Here is an 18,696-nt window from a genome sequence, read left to right as displayed (position 1 = left end):
TATCTGGAATCATATTGTGTCATTCATGGTACTTCAGTATAAATAATTTTATTGCAAAAAATATGATTATTTTAAAAAATATGAGCATCTGACAGCAAAAATTCTGAGTTGTCAAACAGATTACTGATCTGTATTAAAACCAATATTAAAACATATAATTTATGAAAGCCAATATCAGTTTCACAAGTATTTGGTATGTACTCAGATCATGGATCACATACTCATGTTGAACCACTTTATACTGTTGCAAACCACACAGAATGAAATTTCACTTTCCAAAAAAGGTTTCTACTGAAAACTAAAGAATAGGTATACTCTTAATATCAATGTGAAACTTTTAAGTGCATTAAACTATTAAATATAATTGCATTCATGTTTTTGATGCTAAATAATGGGAAATAAAAGCTCACAATTCACAAAAATGTGTTTTGAATTTGGTTCTATAAATCAATTTCCTACAGTGGTGAAAAGCCAAACACTAAAATATTCCCTCTTTGCACAGATGTTATGTGGAAACATGGAAAATGGCAGCAGGAGCAGGCAATTTTGCTATTCAAGCCTGCTTTGCCATTCAGTATGTCCATGGCTGATCATCCAACTCATTGATCTGTCCCTGTCCCTTATCCTTTGATCCCCTTAGTCTGAAGAACTGCATCTACATCTTTCTTGAAAGTCTTCAATGTTAGGATACAACTGTTTCCTGTGGTAGAGAATTCCATAGATGCATCACTCTCTGGGTGAAGAAATCCTGCACCTACCCTGTCTAATCCTGTTAGAATTTTATAGGTTTCTGAGTGATACCACCGTCATTCTTCTAACTCCAGTGTTCTAGCTGATCCAGTCTCTTCCCATGTCAGTCCTGCCATCCCAGGGATCAATGTGATAAACCTACATTTCTCTCCCTCAACAGTTAGAACAGCATTCCAAGATAAGGGCCTATACCATGATACTGAAAGAGGCAAGGAAGAGCTTGTTGGGCCCTTAACTAAAGTATTTGTGTCATTGTTGGCCATAAGCGAGGTTCAGTGAAACCAGAGAATAACTAACATTGTTCATTTGTTCAAGAAGGGCAATAGGGATAATCCAAGAAATTTTGGGCTGTGAGCGTTACATCAGTGGTCGGGAAATTACTGGAGAAGATATTTAGGGACAGGATTACTTGCATTTGGAGAAGAATGGACTTATTAGGGATTGTCAGCATGGCTTTACGCCGTGAAGATCATGTCTCAGACGTGATTGAGTTTTGGGAAGAAGTGACAAGTATGATTGATGAGGGTCAGGCAATGAATACATCTACATTGACTTTATAAAAGCATTTGATAAGGTGCCTTATGGTAGGCTGCTCCAGAGTATCAAATCACATGGAATCCATGGTGAATTGGGAAGTTGGATATAAAACTGGCTTAGCCATAGAAGACAGAAGGCGCAGGGATGTTTTTCTGACTGGAGGTGTGAGATCAGTTCTGTAAGCATCAGTGTTTGGACCTACATTGTTCATAATACAGTAAACTTCCATTTTAACTGGCACCTTACTCTCTATAAACCAGTAAACATCATTTTAAACTTCTCAGTATTTGAGGTAGATATTATTCTAATTATTACAGTTTTTAAATTTATTTACCTCAACATAAATATACTTGTTCAATCAAATGGCCACAAGAAATATCAACAGTTGATTCACTTTCAACTCAATTTCTCCTCAAACATGACAATCTACTAGGCTGTCTGCATACTTAGTTGAGGGTGGGACTGAGAAAGTTCTCTGCCTGCAAGTTTTATTTAAGCAAAAGCTGCATTATTATTTAAGTGATGTATGCTACGAAAGAAGTATAACAGTGATGTGTATACCTCCAGCATTGTGTATTGATTACTTAGTGTGTGTATTACACAGATTGTGTGGGGATCTCTGGATTGTTCGGAATATTTGATTAACCAGCACATTCCTGGTCCTATAGGTGCCAGTTTTTAAAAGTTTGCTGTATATATAAATGATTTGGATAAAATGTCCATGGTCTGATTAGTAAGTTCACAGATGACATGAAAACTGGTGTGGAGTTGTCGATAGTGAGGAAGGATATCAAAAGATATAGCAGGATATATTTCAGTTTGAAAATTAAGTGCAGAAATGGCAGATGAGCTTAATCTAGACAAGTGCGAGGGGATGCATTTTGCAAGATCAAATGCAAGAGGAAAGTATAGTGTAAATGGCTGGACCCTTAGGAGCACTGACATCGATCTTGGGGTCCAAATTCATAGCTCCTGAAAGTGACTACACGAGTGGATAAGGAAGTAAAGAAGGTGTACTGTATGCTTACTTTCATCAGTTGGGGTACTGAGTTTAACAGCTGCAATTCCATAAGCTTTGGTCAAGCCATATTTGTACAGTGCACAATTCTGGTCGCTGCACTATTGAAAGTAGGTGGAGGCTTTGGAAAGAGTGCAGGAAAGATATATCAGGATGTTTTAGATTAGTGTGTATTAGCTATATGGGGAGCTTGGATAAACTTGAATTGTTTTCACTAGAGCGTCAGAGAACCATATAAAATTATGAAAGGCATGGATAGGGTGGATAGTCAGAAGATGGAAATGTCAAAGACTAGGGAGCATAGGTTTAAAATGAGAGAGAGAGAAAGTTTAAAGAGATGTGCAAGTTTCTTTTTTAAACACAGAGGGTAATAGGTACCTGGAGTTCCAGGGGAGGTGGTAGAAGCAGATAAGATAACAAAGTTTAAGAGGCATTTTGACAGATATGAGCAAGCAGAAAATTGAAGGGTATGGACCATGTGCAGGCAGATGGAGTCAGTTTAGAACAGCATCATCATCAGTACAAATACAAGGAGCTGAAGGACCTCTTCCTGTGCTGTACTGTTCTATGTTCAACATCTTACAAGTTAAAAATGTTTTACCTCCTTGGTAACTGAGTGGTGAAATTCATTTATTAATATGCAAAAGTACATTGACCTGAATTGTATGAATGCAGAGCTTTTTCTAAAATAAAAACTGAATCCATATGGCTAAAATGATGTCACCCTAGCTACACCTAGGACTAAGCAGCAATTTATTTTAGACAATGCTGAATTAGTTGTAACAGACGCAGACGTGAATTGAGAGAAATCCCCTATGGTAGAAAGCTTTGGGAAATAGGTCCAAAGCCACCTGTTCTTCCTAGGCGTTTGGAACTATTGTTTCAAAGTAAGCCATTCTTGCCAAGCATATCACACTGACACCATAAGCTGTGGGTTATATACGGAGAATTACCTGCATCCTGGGAATAATTACACAGGCATACAATGTGATTATTAAGTAAAATTGCAGATGGTGGCCAATGCAAACAAAGTAAATGTGCTGAAAACCTTTGCAACTTTGAAAGCTTTGCAAATTCATTTTCACCTCTGTCGATCCAGTAAGGTTGTTCTACCAACATGACAGATCCACTTAAATCAGTTGAAATATTCAACGAGATTACAGACAGAGCTGAAACCATTACCTCAAGCACTTTGGCCAACAGCCTGTTCATTTCAGTAGTTCAGTATTGCATTACGACCAGCTGTAGATATGATCTGCAACATGTAAACCTTTCTGATAAAGCAATGTTTGCATTTGTAGCTGTCCAGTAACAAATAACCTCTGACAAAATGTCTGTTTACTGAAAAATAATTGATCTAATTATGAAAAACATCTTTTTTAATTCATAAAGGACACTTATGTCTTCTATAAAAGTCCCTGTATTAAATTCAAATGGAATTCATTACATCAGAATGCAAATATTATTTTAACACAGTAGACTGAAGTGGCAAAGAAGATATTGTTGAAGAGGAAATAAACTCTGAAGTAAACCCTTTCAGAATTATCAGTAAAAGGTGCAACTGCAGACCCTCATTCAGGGTCCATGAACATAATATTCCAAACCTAACGTCAGACATTGTTATTGCAATGCTGAAATGCACATTAACACTGATCCATCCAAATCACAAAATTCAGACAGTTTTCTCAAGTACAACTGCTTCCATTCTCCTCTAATTTATACTCCCTGTTAGGTTGTTGCTTAGCTTCTTCCCAAACCTACTGCAGAGTTATTGAGCTCGGTTGTCAACTTTCTTCCAGCTTTAGCAATCTGTAAGCCCAAACCTCCTGCTCCTGCAGAGGCAGTCTGGACCAACAGGAAATTTCAATATAAACAGTTAGCTTAGAGGGCCAATGCCTTCGCGCCTCAGGATGATATTGTTGGAGGGGATTGTCACCTAAAATAGTTACCACCTAGCAACAGATATTACATTTGAACTTTGAGAGCTCGTTGATGGTGATACCAGGATCTCCTTGCCAGTAGATGGGTGCCCTGGTGAGGCCAATGCTTACAGGTGCCCAAGGGCAGCTTGCAGACAGCTGATCAGGATGAGCTGAGACAGTCTATTCCATGCCTCATGGCAGGGGGGGGGAGGGGGGTGGCAATAGTAGCCAGAGTTTGCTTTTTAAAAATTCAAATCTTTTCAGAGAATGGCTCAAGAGGAGAACCCCCATACTGCAACAAACCACCCACAACCACTAATGGGGCTGCCATCCTGCCAACTACAGGCCCTGGGATCGGTTTTGCATTCATCGGTATCCTATTTGTCCCAAACAATCGGTCCACAGACAGCCTTTCAATTGGCCACCTACAGGAAGGTCTCACAAGATAGGCATTCAGACATGGTCCTGAACTGCCATGTATTTCGTACATTATCCCATCCCCAGAAATCAACACTTATCCTGCATTGTTTGGTCGGAGACTTTTAGGAAAGACATAGTACCCATATTCTGTGGCGAGTTGTGAACTGCCAGTTGTTTAAGCTTTGCAGTAAATGATGACCTTACTGCTTGTTACAATTTCTACACAGCTCACTTGCCTTTGTAGCCTTCTTACCATGTTTTAATTGTACCACCGACGCCTGGTGAAGTCCCCACACTCCCAACGTAGAACCCTAACAAGTGCAAGACCCAATTCCTTCCTCACCCACACCACCCCAGCAGTCATTCAAGAGAACATGCCTTCTGTTGTAATGAAAAGAATTAATGTTTTTACAACACCAAGTGACTCGAAGTGCTTTACAGCCAATACTTAAAATTGGCATTAGGTTTTATACATGTACTCAAGTACAGGCACACGGGAGTAGTGAAAAGTGTACAAAGTCGCCATATCCAGTGTCATCTTAGGTACAAAGTAGAAAGAAAGAAAGAAAGCTAAAAGTACAGCTTTACAGTCATTATAAAGTAGAAAAAGAAAGAAACAAAGTTACAGATTCAACATTTTGAAGTATAGTCACTTTTGTAACATAAGAAACATGGCAGGTAACTGAGTACAATGAACTTTTGCAAATATTAAGGTGAAAATTGGTAGATAAATCTATTTTTGTGATTTTTGACTGAAGGGTAAACATCAACCTGGGCAGTGGTAAATCTTAGTTGAAATTTTAAGGTCATATTCAAACAGAATATGCAGGAGGAATCACAACTACAAAACAATCATGATTAAATGCAGACTAATTGGCAATGGAATGAGAGAAACAATATTTAATGCACAGCTTAGTTCTCTTTTAAATGCTAAACTTCACTGTTTGTATAAATCTGATGATCATCATTTACATACTCTGTAAGGAGAATGTGAATACTGGGGACTAATTTCATCAGAGGAGCGAATATACCTAATTTTATTGATTTTATAGCATTCATAGGTTTTGGGCCAGATTAGATTTGAAGCTTAATGAAACCCTTGTGATCTCTGTTGATATGGAAGTTTCTCTTCACAGCAACATTTCAATGTTATAGCTATGATGGATTAATCTACATTATGATTTGATTCATCCAGAGGATTTCCTAAAAATGTAATTTTTGTTAATGTAAATCATCAACCTGGTTTTCCCTTCAGAAGATTTCAGTATTACTTCCGCCATATGAATTTAAAACAAAAAAAACTTTTCTCAAATCTCAATAATATTACTTGGAATAAGCCTATTCAAAGGTCAACAATCTTAGTAACTCCACATTTTCAAAACTTCACATGTAAATTCATATTCAATCAAATTTCAGTGGACAACTTGGGGCTTTAGATAATCAGGATCAGCAGAAATAGGGTGAACTACAATCTACTTAATCAAAATGAGAAATTTTCTACTCACTACACATTAGCACAAAACATGGAAACTAAAGTAAATTGGAAAGTCGAGAAAATCTATCAAGCCTTATATTTACTAAGATGATAAAATTTTTAGCATTTAAAACATTTTAAACCAGCATTAATACAGGGCAGCACAGTGGCTCTGTGGTTAGCACTGCTACCTCACAGCAGCAAGGATCTGGGTTCAATTCCAGCCTCGGGCAATAGTCTATGTGGAGTTTTCACGTTCTAGTTGTGTCTGCGTGGGATTGCTCCAGTTTCCTCCCGCAGTCCAAAGATGTGCAGGCTGGATGGATTGGCCAGGCTAAATTGCAATAGTGTCCAGGGATGTGCAGACTAGGTGGATTAGACAAGGGAAATGCAGGGTTACAGAGATAAGCTAGGCAGGGTGCTTGTCAGTGGGACAGTGGAGACTCGACAGGCTGAGTAGCCTGCTTCCACTTTGTAGAGATTCTATAATTCCTTTACGTAAAAAGACACAGATTTCACTTCATAAGCGGTTAACGAAGGTCTTTACACAACGACATGACATTAGTTTGATGAAAAGCTTGGATACGATGGTTTAAACGGAGAGTAAATACTAAATTATTAAATATGCAAATTAGATACAATAAGAAAAAGTACAGATGATAAATAAAATCCACAGAAAATATACTCATAGCAAGTTAATTTCACAAGCTCTAACAGGATTTAGTTGTATTTTAAATTTTAAAAATTGCCTCACTGTACCCTGTAGTGATGAAATAACTGCAAGTTTACAGTTACTTTGACCACCACATAAAAATTTACCAACATTCTATAGAAGGATTTGACCAGTAATTATAACCAGCAAGATTGCAAACACAAACAGTATTTATTTAAAGGTTAGTGAATCTCTAAAAACAGCATGTACGTTATTTCAGACTGAAAATTTCACCTACATTTTCAAATATTGTTGAAAAAGGTAAAATAGATTAAATACCAGCGCCTTGCTTCCATTCTTGCGAATCGGTCCTCTGAAAACACCTTTGATATTCCTGAGATGTCCATTGATAAGATGAGTTGAACTGATGACTATATAACAGCATGCCATATGGTTACGAATCTATTGTGCACACAGCACACAACGGTTTAAACAGCCAGAGATCAGCAGCAGTGCGATTGCACAGCAAACTGATAATATACAGTAAATCCCTTCATATGACAACACAGCAATTGCTCCCATCACTGTACATACACTTCAGCAAAGGATATCCAAAAGACAGTGCATATACAGAAATTCATCCGCTCTTTTCATATAATTATAATGAGTAACATCTAACCACTTTCCTCCCAGAAGAGCAGAGTGAAAAAAATGCTAATCTGCAGACTGAAGCACGTAAAATGCAACCCAGCGCAAGTAACAGACGAGGCATCTCACAAACACACCTCACTAGGGAATGAACCAAAACCTCTGGACCAGAAATGGCTGATAAAACTCTGATTTACTACTTGCTGCCTCTAGCAATCCACAGTCAGAGGAGCAATGACAGACCTGTGTCTGAAAATACCCGAGTACTAAAGAGGAAAAAAACCTTCTTCTTTTGCAGGAATTTACTGAATATTGAGAAAATTACATTCGCAGTCTTTGTCACAGGCTTAAAAAAACTCTTAAGACTAATAACAACTTCAAAAATTAAAGTTTAAAAAAATCTAGTTAGAATAGAGGTCTTAACAATTTTGCATCCAACAACTTAATTAAAAGGAATACATAAGCATACAAGTAAAATAACTGAAGCCAAAACTATAATTGTTAACTTCATTACTTCATGGTTATTTTTGTTCATGTTATTTGATTAGTTATTTAGAAACTCCCATACTGAAATGCAATTAATGTCACTGTTTGAAAACCAAAGGAATAAACTGGCTTTGAGTTAAACATTGGAGGTGTGTTAAAAATCACACATTGTTATCAATATACTCTATACTATATGCATTATATACACTGGTATTGATGTACTACCCTTTAACTTTTTGAGCAAATGACCCAAGTGAACTCACCCCAATAAATAACTTGCACCTCTCTATTTTGTGTTACAAAATATCATGCAAGTGTGATTCTTGCAAATTGCAGGGATGTATATTGCTAAGAGGCAGAGCAAGTAAATTCTATGTAATGAACGACTAAAAATTATGGCCAAAAGATTTGTGGAAAAATAACACTATGTCTAATAGCATTCATGGCTATGCAAGTGCAAATACCACAGCAATGTCAGGCAAGGGAAAACATGTTATTAAGTACAACAATTCAACAGTTGCTGGCAAAGATGCTCTGCCAACAAAACTGACAACACTGACTTTAAGCAAAATGATCTAGCTTTGTGCCTCACCATTCAAAGTATTCTAATGACATAAAGGCAGTGTTCTTCAGTTGTAGCTACACAGCAAGCATTTATGATCACATGAGGAAGGGTAAATTGGCACCGCCCCACCCCCCTCCAAACTCTTCACTTGACAATAACAAAGATGAATGTGCTTTTTACAGCAAGGCTGTATCTCTCTCTCTCTCTAATAATGTATTAGAAAAGAACCAATATAAGATTTTCTTGACTGGAAGAAAAGGCTATTTTATTATCTGCTAACCCCAGGAATAATAATAAAGACACAATGTTAAGCATACATACAAACAGACATAGAGTTAAAAGGGACAGCTCCCAGTACAAAAGGAAGATAAAAGAGCTACAATTTGTAGCTCTTAAAGTATCATTGAGGTATATGGTTTCAATCCGAGGCCACAGCTGTTCTGTTGATGTCCTGCATCCTTAGCAGTAGGGAATATTTCAACTCTCTGGAATTCAGCGTTCTAATATTTCAGTTTAATCAGCTATGTCATTCGGCACTTTTTCTTCTTTGAGAATCCTTGAACACTTTCTGCAACAAGATCTATTCAAAAATCCATCTCCCTAGCTCTGGTAAAAACAGTTCCCTGAAGTCTAGCTGGTTTGTGCTTTACAATGTCCAAGTTCATGGTTTCCAAGATTGATAATAGTAGGCAATGTCTTAAATCTGCAATGTGCGAAACATATCATACAGGTCTAAATCAAATTGCCAATATAAACTTCTTCATACCTGACTGGATGGACCAATTTCGATGTCATTGGATTAGAAATTGTTAATTTCAGTTCAGACGGTCTTGTTCATTCCTCAGCAGTTTCATAAAGCATGAACAGTTGATTGCTATGGCCATTTTACATCAGTCCCTTTTCCTTTTTAAAAATCATTTCAGTGCACAGAACACGCATATTAAAATCCGATGAAGGAATTTGAAAATCAAGAGTCCACTTTCATTACAATTTTGACAACTCCAATTAGAGTTACGATTTATCCATTTTGGCCCAAGTACACTTTTAACTTTTTGTTAGGCAAATGTTAACTTCTGGTAAACTCCTTCTCTGGCACTGAAAATTAATTATTCTAAACCTGGAGTCTCATTCCATAAGGATTTAGTTGTCTTAAATTTAAAAAAAAATAAAATTAAAACTGTTTTCATATTTCCTTTGGCTCTTTATCCTCACTGCACCTGACTTGACACGGAATTCAGAATCTATAATACAGTTTCTTATTCAAGTATTGCACTAATAATTTCAGAATCATTCAATCTGATTACTTGTTTTCCCTATGCACTTAGATCAGAAGGTGCCGTTGATCACTTTCAGATGTTTCCATCCTCCACTTAAAAGAATTTGCAGCATAAAATATTTACTGAGATTAAATGGCAAAGGTACATATAACTAATAATATTGAGCACTGTTTGTTGACTGGTAATAATATTTTTTGAACCTATATTTCTAACATGTTTGTGCATGTCCAATCCCACAACAGATGTATTTCATTAAAACCATTCCGGGTCAATGATACTTTCAATCAACCTGTATGAATAGGTTGTAACGTGTTATAACACACTCCCTGAGCTGGTGGAACTTGAACCTGGCCGAGAGTTATGGACACTATCACTGCACTACATGGCCCGTTCTTTTAGGATCTGATGTTTCTGCATTAAGCTCATGCATTGCATCGCACCAACAAATGTTACACTTGCAAACGTCTGTTTATTAAGTAGATAATTTAACGCATGGATTGATGTAATCACTTTTTACTTCTTCATGAGCAAATAAAAGACATCTTTGTTTTATCTCTACAACCTCTGAAGGCACAGCATTTTATAACTCATTGCAATTGCTCAATTTCACTTAATTGGGGATCTTAAATTTGGTAGAGTGATCAGGTTTCTGGCCCATTATGACACTAATACATGTTTCAAAACATATTCATAAAATGCAACATCAATCGACATAGAGGAACCTTTTGTAGTTTAAATAAATTAAACTTGCTGGTCAACAAATTCCCCATGTCGGAACAAAAATGCATAGAAGGCAGTTTCCCGAAGAGTTCCAACAACTTAAGACGTGGGACAGCCAAGCACTGACAGAGAGTAATTGATGATATGCAGTCATTTGTGGTATTGTTGCAGAGTCTATGTTCAAAATGTCACTGCTGCTGCTAAAATAATTTTAGACATAATTTCAGCAGATGGTACAGATATCAAGGGGGTGGCAAGCGTTGATAAGAAAAAAAATAAAATGCTGACAGAGTAAGCCAGGGCATAAGAACAAAAGAAACAGAATAAATCTAGTCAGAAAGGAGCAAATGACAAATAGCAAACTGATTTTATGTAAACACGGCAAAATTCATGTTCCCTCCACCATTCTTTTCATATTTAGTTATTCACTACTACAAAATTTCATTGTTACAAATTTAAAAATCACATAACACTGGGTTATAGTCCAACAGATTTATTTGGAAGATAGATAATCTGTAATCTGTAGATATTTCACAATCACCTGATGAAGGAGCAGGACTCAGAAAGCTAGTGCTTCCAAATAAAACTATTGGACTATAATCTGGTATTGTGGGATTTTTAAACTTTGTACACCCCTGCACCTCCAAATCATTCTGTTACAGAATTCACTATGATTCCAGAATTCACCAATATTTTCACACACAGAACATCTGACAGAATCGTTTGGTATGCAGTTTCTATCATAAAAGTTAACTGTCATAAATTGGCTATGTGAGCATCGAATCATGTAGCAAACATAACAAATTATGATAATATATTTCACTGAGGCCTTTATGTTCAATTTACACTGCATCTTAATTTGTTGAACTTTTTGACGACTTGCAGATAAGGGAATTGGTTTCCTGAAACTTAAGGAGATAAAGCCTTGAATATGAATCATCTGTGAACTGAATAGAGTTGGATACTTAATGAACCAAGCCACTGAGGGAGTTGTCATTTTAAAATTAATATATTTGTGTATTAATGTAGATCTCAGCGGGTACATATTCTTAGCACATCAGTTGCAAGCAGCTACATCCACCTCAAGATACTAAAGGAACCAACATGTAATAAAATCTTAATAATTATTTCAGGGAATAAACTAATTAATTCAATTGCTCTATGTATTTTAACACAGATGCATAACAATTGGCACCTACTGATGAAAGTTACTAATAATGCTCTTGGACCAGTTTTGTCAGTAGCTCCACACAAAAAATGGCAGTGTGAACCCGACACTGCACATGAATTGTTTAAAAATTCACTGGCTCATTTCAGTAGCCTCTTTGCATTACCAGCCAAGAAAAAAAAACGCGATAGCGTATTCACATAAATCTTCAGCTTGTGACAGGGTCACATGTCAGCCATGATATTTTTCCTCAACACTTACTTTCATTTATAATTCATGAAGAACCTGTGCCTGACCCAAGTCAAGATTTCAAAAACACATTGATATTCAGAGCTGTTGTTACAACTTTAAAACAAGCACCAAACAAATAACTGTCATTTACAATGGACCAACAGCCTTTTAAACAAACAAATCATTAAAGGTTCAACTTCCAAGTCAAAAGTCTGAATCCTATTTACATGCTGTGGTGAAATCACTTACGATAAATCCACTGCATTCTTCGTCATTACCCCTATCAGAATAGATCAAACCTTTTGCCTTAATTTTGAACTTATGATATTAGACACCAAGTGTTAGTTTCCATGGGATTGGGAACAATGAAAATGAAACAAAAGCTTGCTACTACAACACTTCATGATTTGGAAATGCCGGTGTTGGACTGGGGTGTACAAAGTTAAAACTACAATACCAGGTTAGAGTCCAACAGGTTTATTTGGAAGCACTAGCTTTTGGAGTGCTGCTCCTTCATCAGGTGGTTGTGGAGTATAAGATCATAAGACACAGAATTTATAGCAAAATTTATGGCATAAGTCCAAAATGTTGATTCTCTTGCTTCTCGGATGCTGCCTGACCTGCTGTGCTTTTCCTGTACCACACTCTCTGTCTGATCTCCAGCATCTGCAGTCCTCACTTTCTTCCAGTGGATACAAGCCCAGCCTGTCCAATCTTTCCAACTTCCATTCATCAATCTAGTAAACCTCATCTGAGTTGCTACCAATTCATTTATATCCCTTCTTAAATAAGGTCATTAAAACTGCACACAGTATTTGAATTGCGTTCTCACCAATATACTATATATCAGAAGCATAATGTCTTTATCTCTCTGTTTAGTTCCTCTTGTCATGAAGGATAGCTCCTCATTAGCCTTCTTAGACATTAGTGTTCGGGTGCAGCCAATGTTTTGTAGCTGATGCTAGAACATGTAGATCAGTCTATATCTCAGAATTTTGCACCCATTCTCCATTCTACTCTTTTTTTATTCTGAAGAAGTGACTGCAGTTTATAAGATCATGAATGGTCTTGTCAAAATGCATGTGGAAAGTATGTTTCCTCTTGGAGGAATTTTCCCACGTTTTACCAAGCTTCACCTGATATCAGGGAACATCTTTGTTATGCGATGTTCAAAACATTCTTGCCTACCTATCTTTGTGTCATTTGCAAATTCGTGTCTTTGTTTCCCACCCAGCGTGGCAGTCCCATCTTGGAATGGCGGTCTCGTCCTAGCTGCCTCTTCAGGATGTTCCATCGTTCATTAATCGGCTTTCCCTGAGCCCTAAGAGCCGTTAACTGAACTGCAATGAACTTTGGCTTAATTTTACTTTTCAGTTATTATATATGACTGTCATTAATGTAAGCAGTGGGGCGACTTATAAAACCTTTCACTGCATTTTTATGTAAAAATACACATGAAAATAGATTTATTTTCTGTTCTACTTTAAGTCACTGATGTAAATGATAAAACATTGAGTGCCTGACACATACCACTGCGGGATCCCACTGGTCATGTCATGCCAGCAGAAAAAGGCCCACTTATGCACATTGCTTTCTGCCAGCCAGCTAATTTTCTATTCATTCTTATATGTTACCCTTGACCCCATGAGCTCTTACTCTGCAAGAATAACCTTTAATATGGTGCCATGTCTTCTGGAAATCCAAGTACACAGTCTCCTTTATCCACAAGTATGTGATCTCTTTAAATAATTCTAATAAATTGGTTCAATGTGTTTCCTTTTTATTCATTCATGGAGTGTGGCATTGCGAGCTGGCCAATAATTAGTTTATTGTCTGTCCTAGTCGCCTTTGAGAAGGTGATGGTGAGCTGCCTTCTTGAATCATTGAAGTCCATATGCTGTAGGTTGATCCACAATGCCCAAAGGGAGAAAATTCCAAGAGATTGAGCCCACGACTGTGAAGGAAAGGTGATATATTTCCAAGTCAGAATGGTGAATGGCTTGGAGGGAACTTGCATCTGGTGGTGTCCCAATGTATCTGCTACCCAGGTTCTTCTAGATGGAAGGGGTTCTGGGTTTGTAAATATGACTTCTTTTTCACAACATCATGCTGACTCTTTCTGGTTACCTGATGTTTTTCCAAGTGCTCAGTTATAACCTTCTTAATGATCAAATCTAATACTTTGTCATGTGGACAAAATAACTGGCCTCTAGTTTCCTGTTTTCTGTTTCCATTTTTTCTTAATGAGAAGATTTTTATTTGCTATTTTCCAGGCTGATGGAATCTTCCAGAATCTAACAAATTTCAGAAAATTAACACCAGCATGTCTATTATCGCATCAGCAATCTCTTTTAAGGAGAATGATCAAAACATCTCCACTATGTTTGCTCAGTACCACATATATGTTCTTCTCCAGTTTGAAACCTTCCGTAACTATAGTTGACCATTAATGGTGAGTTCCCCCATGCCCCCCCACCTTGGAAATTTTCTTTATAGTACAAATGTATTTGTTCTTGGTATTCTGAAACACCCTTTCAATATCTGTTACTGTTTCTCTACTGATCGCGCTTATTGCTTAATATCCCAATTCAGATATCACATCCACATTGCTGCCCTTGATTATGTTTAAAATACTAGCCTTTGTCTCACTCTTCTCCCTTCAAAGTTGATGTAAAATTCAATCTAAAATTATTGTTGCAACCTGGAGGTCCCTTTACTCTCCAAAGGTCATTAAGTCATCAAATCACATTACATATCACCAGGGATAATATAATATAAGTGCCAGAAAAGGCCGTTCTAAGAAACTTTCTCAAAAACATTCTACAAACTCCTTATCAAGGCTATTATTGCCAATGATCTAATTTATACGTAGATTGAAATCACCCAAGATTATTACAGTCCTTTTATCACAAGCATCCATCATTTCTACTTGAATACTTCTTTCCACTGCCATTTCTCATCCACATCAAAATACATTCGAATTATGATCTTTGGAATCAAAGTCATTTCTAACTAATATTCTGAAATAAGCTTCAAGAGTGTGACCCCATCACCATTACTTAGCTTCCTATTCTTCCTGAATGTTATATACAAGTAGTTCTGCTATTACACCATTGTTGCATTCTTGTTCAACCTTGCGCGATACAAGAATCATACAATACATATACACTTAAAGTATTTGCGATGCAATCTCATTGTAGCCAACACATGCTTTAAAAGTTTAAGTTTTAGAAAAGGTGTTGCCTATTCACCCTATCACATTACAGCTAAGTCGCATTAACAAAAGATGCATTATAGCAGAATAGCCTGCAACTCTTAATGCTCAGAAGCCAATTCTTGTTAATTGCATCCACATTTCTGTAATGGCTAATTGAGATCATATTTATTCACCAAATGTATGTTATCAATGCATTTACCTTATTCTGAACACTAAGCACATTCAAATACTGAATCTTTAGGTTTTTTTTTTAAATCTTTGTACCATCCAGTCTTAACTGCTGATTCTTTTTTTCTCCCTGTCCCTTCCTGCCATTCTCTGACTTTAGTTCTCCACCATCCTTCCCCTCCGCATTACGATCCCAGCACGGGTTCAGGTGAACACTGAATTACACACATCCCACTTTCCCCAGTACTGGTGCCAACGCCCCCCCACCCACCCTGCAAACCTGAACCCACATCTTTCGTATCAGACTGAGCAATGCAGTCACTTCTCCAATCTTATTCATCCTATGCCAATTTGCACGCGGCTCAGACAGTAACTCAGAGACTATTATGTCAGAGATCCTGTTATTTTCATTTCGCACTCAATGTTCATGCTCCCTCAGTAGATCCTCCTTCCGAGTTCTATGCCACTGGTGCTAATGTTGACCATGAACACAGGATCTGCCTTTCCAACTGCAAATTCTCTAGCAGATATCCTGAATCCTTACCAGGGGCATACTGAACAGCTGTTCAAACTGCAGAGAACAATGCCTATTACCTTCATTATACTGTCCCTTACTCTGGTTATACTGCTTCTTACTACCCTCTCTTCAATGGTTTCCTTACCACATTGCCATGGTCAGATAGCTCATCTACTCTGTAGGCTTCACTCTTATCCAAACAAGCTAGAAAAATCTTCAAACATGTTGGATAATTATAAAGGCTGAGGGTCCAGGCCACCGGTCTCATTACCTGCCTCACTTGCAGTCATACCCTCCTGTCCCTGAACAAATCAGAAAACCCTGCCTTAAGGATTGTAACCACCACCTGAAGTAAAATGTCCAAGTGACTTTGCTGCTCCCTTATGCGCCAGTGTGTCCTCAGTTCAACCTCTCGTGGAATGAATCTGAGCCAAAGTTCCTACAGCCTCAAACACTTACTGCACGTCAATACACAATCATACTAACATCTAGAAGCTTTCACATCCTGCAATTTGTTCATGTCTAGCAAACTGAACCTTCAGATTTAAAAAATAAGTTTTGTATTGTTGTTTCATGTAAGTGCTGAACAGAAAATGACGAAATGGTCTGACGTTGAAAACATATGGTTTCTGCTATCTAATCTTAATTATGCTTTGAATACATAACTGATTGAGGATATCTCCAAACAACTAATTTAAGCAAAACAAGAAATAATGTGAAAAAGATTATAAACATAGGTGTTTTTATGATTAGGGTAATAAACAGCAGACTTTACAATCAGGATCAAGAGTCTAGAGCATGTTGCCTACTGAGTGTGTCCGGTAAGTGGCAATTTAATTGGTTAGAGTTAGTTAAAGTCTAGGTAGAATTGGGATTGGGACAGCAGACCAGTAAAGATCACACAATGAGAAGCAGGCTCCATAAAACCATAAGACACCGAAGGAGGTTAACCAGCTCACCAAGTTTGCTGTGCCATTCGGAGAGATTATGGCTTATCCGATAATCCTCATCTCCATTTTCTGACTTTTTCTGGTTAGAAATCGGTCTACCTCAGCTATGAATATTTTCATGACCCAACCTCTACTGCTCTCTGCAATAAAGAATTCCACTGATTCACTACAGAAAAATTCTCCAACTCTCTCTTTAAGGTGTGACCCCTCACTCGAGATTTTGCATTCTGCTTCTGGATTCTCCAGCAAGGGTATCCACTTTTCTGCATTGACAATAACATTAACTACACTTCCAAAATATTTTTTCTACCTTCCAACATAATGGTCATCTTATATGTTTTAAGACGTGCCTCTCATTCTTCTGAACTCCAATGAGCACAAGCTCAACCTAATGAAACTCTCATCATAAGAAATTCTTTCCATAGCTGAAATTAACCTAGGAGACCTTGGTTTGCTGCACTGTGACCAATAACATAATATCTTTCTTCAATAAGGGGGCAAAAACTACTCACCATATTCTAGCTGTGGTCTGACTAATGTCTTGTATACTTTGAGGGCCTGTATGGTGTATTAACTTTTATTACTTAGGTTCCTCGCTCAAATGCCTGGAATAGTATCATACAAGAGAGGAAAATGAAACAAAAAAGATTTGGGAAGACACTTATCAAGTGGAATATAATTTGAGATTTAAAATAAAAGGCAGGATCTTGCAAGTACTGAGATTACTCCCAAACCTCATGAAACAATTACAGGGACTAACAAAAGGAAGTAGTGAAAAATGACATGGGCCAAAGTGTTTTCAATTCATGGGACACGGTCGACGGTACCAGGACAGAAAGGACCTCTACTGCTGGGATAGACTGCACATGAACAACTGAAAGAATCAGTGGGGCTGCTGATATGATCAGCTTAAAGTGTGTATGCATGGCATGGGGCAAACCAAGGGAATTGCTAGAAATTACAGAAATCTAACAATAAAACAACTGGGGAAAGTGTGTAAATAACGATGTATATAGCCAGAGGTGAGATGACTGATCAGAGAGTGGAGAAATACAAGGGGCGAAAGTATAAGATTTCCAAAACAACAAAAGAGGAATAATAAATAAAAAAACAAAATTGATGAAATGGAGGCTCTAACTTCATACACTTGAATCCACTTACAGTGGAGAGGGCTGAAATAAATCCTGAAGGACATTACAGACTTAGGAAAGAGAAGCAAATTAGTTTTATTTGTCAAAAATAATAATTGCAGACGTAAATAAGACAATTATTTGGTTTGAATTACAAGACATGAAAGCAATTCATTGTAATAGGAGTATACTTCAGACTACCAAATAGTGGAAGGGAGTTGGAAGAAGAAATATACTGGTAGATCTTTACAGTGAGGAGCAGGCAGAGAATATTGGCAGATACCAACTGAAATAAGTCTGAAGAATTAATGAAAGGATAAATGAGAATCAAATCTTTATACAGTGTACAGGGCTTCTTTCCCACTCATTGTGTAGTTCTCCAGATTTTCAGAGTACAGGAGACTCTGTGGACGTTTTAAAAATGGCAGACATGAGTCAATTCCAGGATTTCCAGCTCCATTTCTGGCATTCCCAATTTTTTGGTATCACAGGACAGAAGTGAGCTAGCATTCTGAAACTGATTAGTTTAACTGTGAGGACAGGCATCTTCTCTCATTCCGTAATGTCCATGAGTTGACAGCTTCAAGGATTCATGGCTCAAGGCCATAGATGCTTATCATGAATCATAATCTGTATGAGTGAATATTTTTTGAATGATAATTTCAAAAGGGATTATCCATTAGCCATTGGTAGTTCCACCATTGCCAATCATGGTTTTTTTATGGATAGAGATTCACGACTATTTAGGCTTATAACTCCAATCTCATGCCAACTCATATCTCCACGATCCAAGCTATCCTTCAGTTGCCCTTATAGCCTCCAACCAATCCATGGGCTGCCATCTCC

The 18,696-nt window shown here is 37.4% G+C and overlaps 1 protein-coding gene across 6 annotated transcripts in view; it reads right to left on the bottom strand.

Annotated features, from left to right (window-relative positions):
- Positions 1 to 18,696, bottom strand: part of gpatch8 (G patch domain containing 8) — a 202,215-nt gene that overhangs the window by 62,637 nt on the left and 120,882 nt on the right. Inside the window, exon 1 of one of the 6 annotated variants that reach the window (XM_087977897.1) lies at positions 7,113 to 7,478. The exons of the other annotated variants lie outside the window; for them this stretch is intronic. Within the exon in view, the coding sequence (XP_087834023.1) occupies positions 7,113 to 7,223 (111 nt within the window). The 5' untranslated portion in view covers positions 7,224 to 7,478. Of the gene's footprint in view, positions 1 to 7,112; positions 7,479 to 18,696 lie in introns of those variants that run through there. 6 annotated transcript variants of the gene reach the window in all.

The sequence above is a fragment of the Chiloscyllium plagiosum genome, unplaced genomic scaffold (assembly GCF_037043375.1).
Source record: "Chiloscyllium plagiosum isolate Xiang-an unplaced genomic scaffold, Cpla_swu_hap1 HiC_scaffold_32, whole genome shotgun sequence".
Taxonomy (NCBI): Eukaryota; Metazoa; Chordata; class Chondrichthyes; order Orectolobiformes; family Hemiscylliidae; genus Chiloscyllium; species Chiloscyllium plagiosum.
Note: the sequence above shows the minus strand (reverse complement) of the source record. Positions and strands in the feature narration are given on the sequence as shown.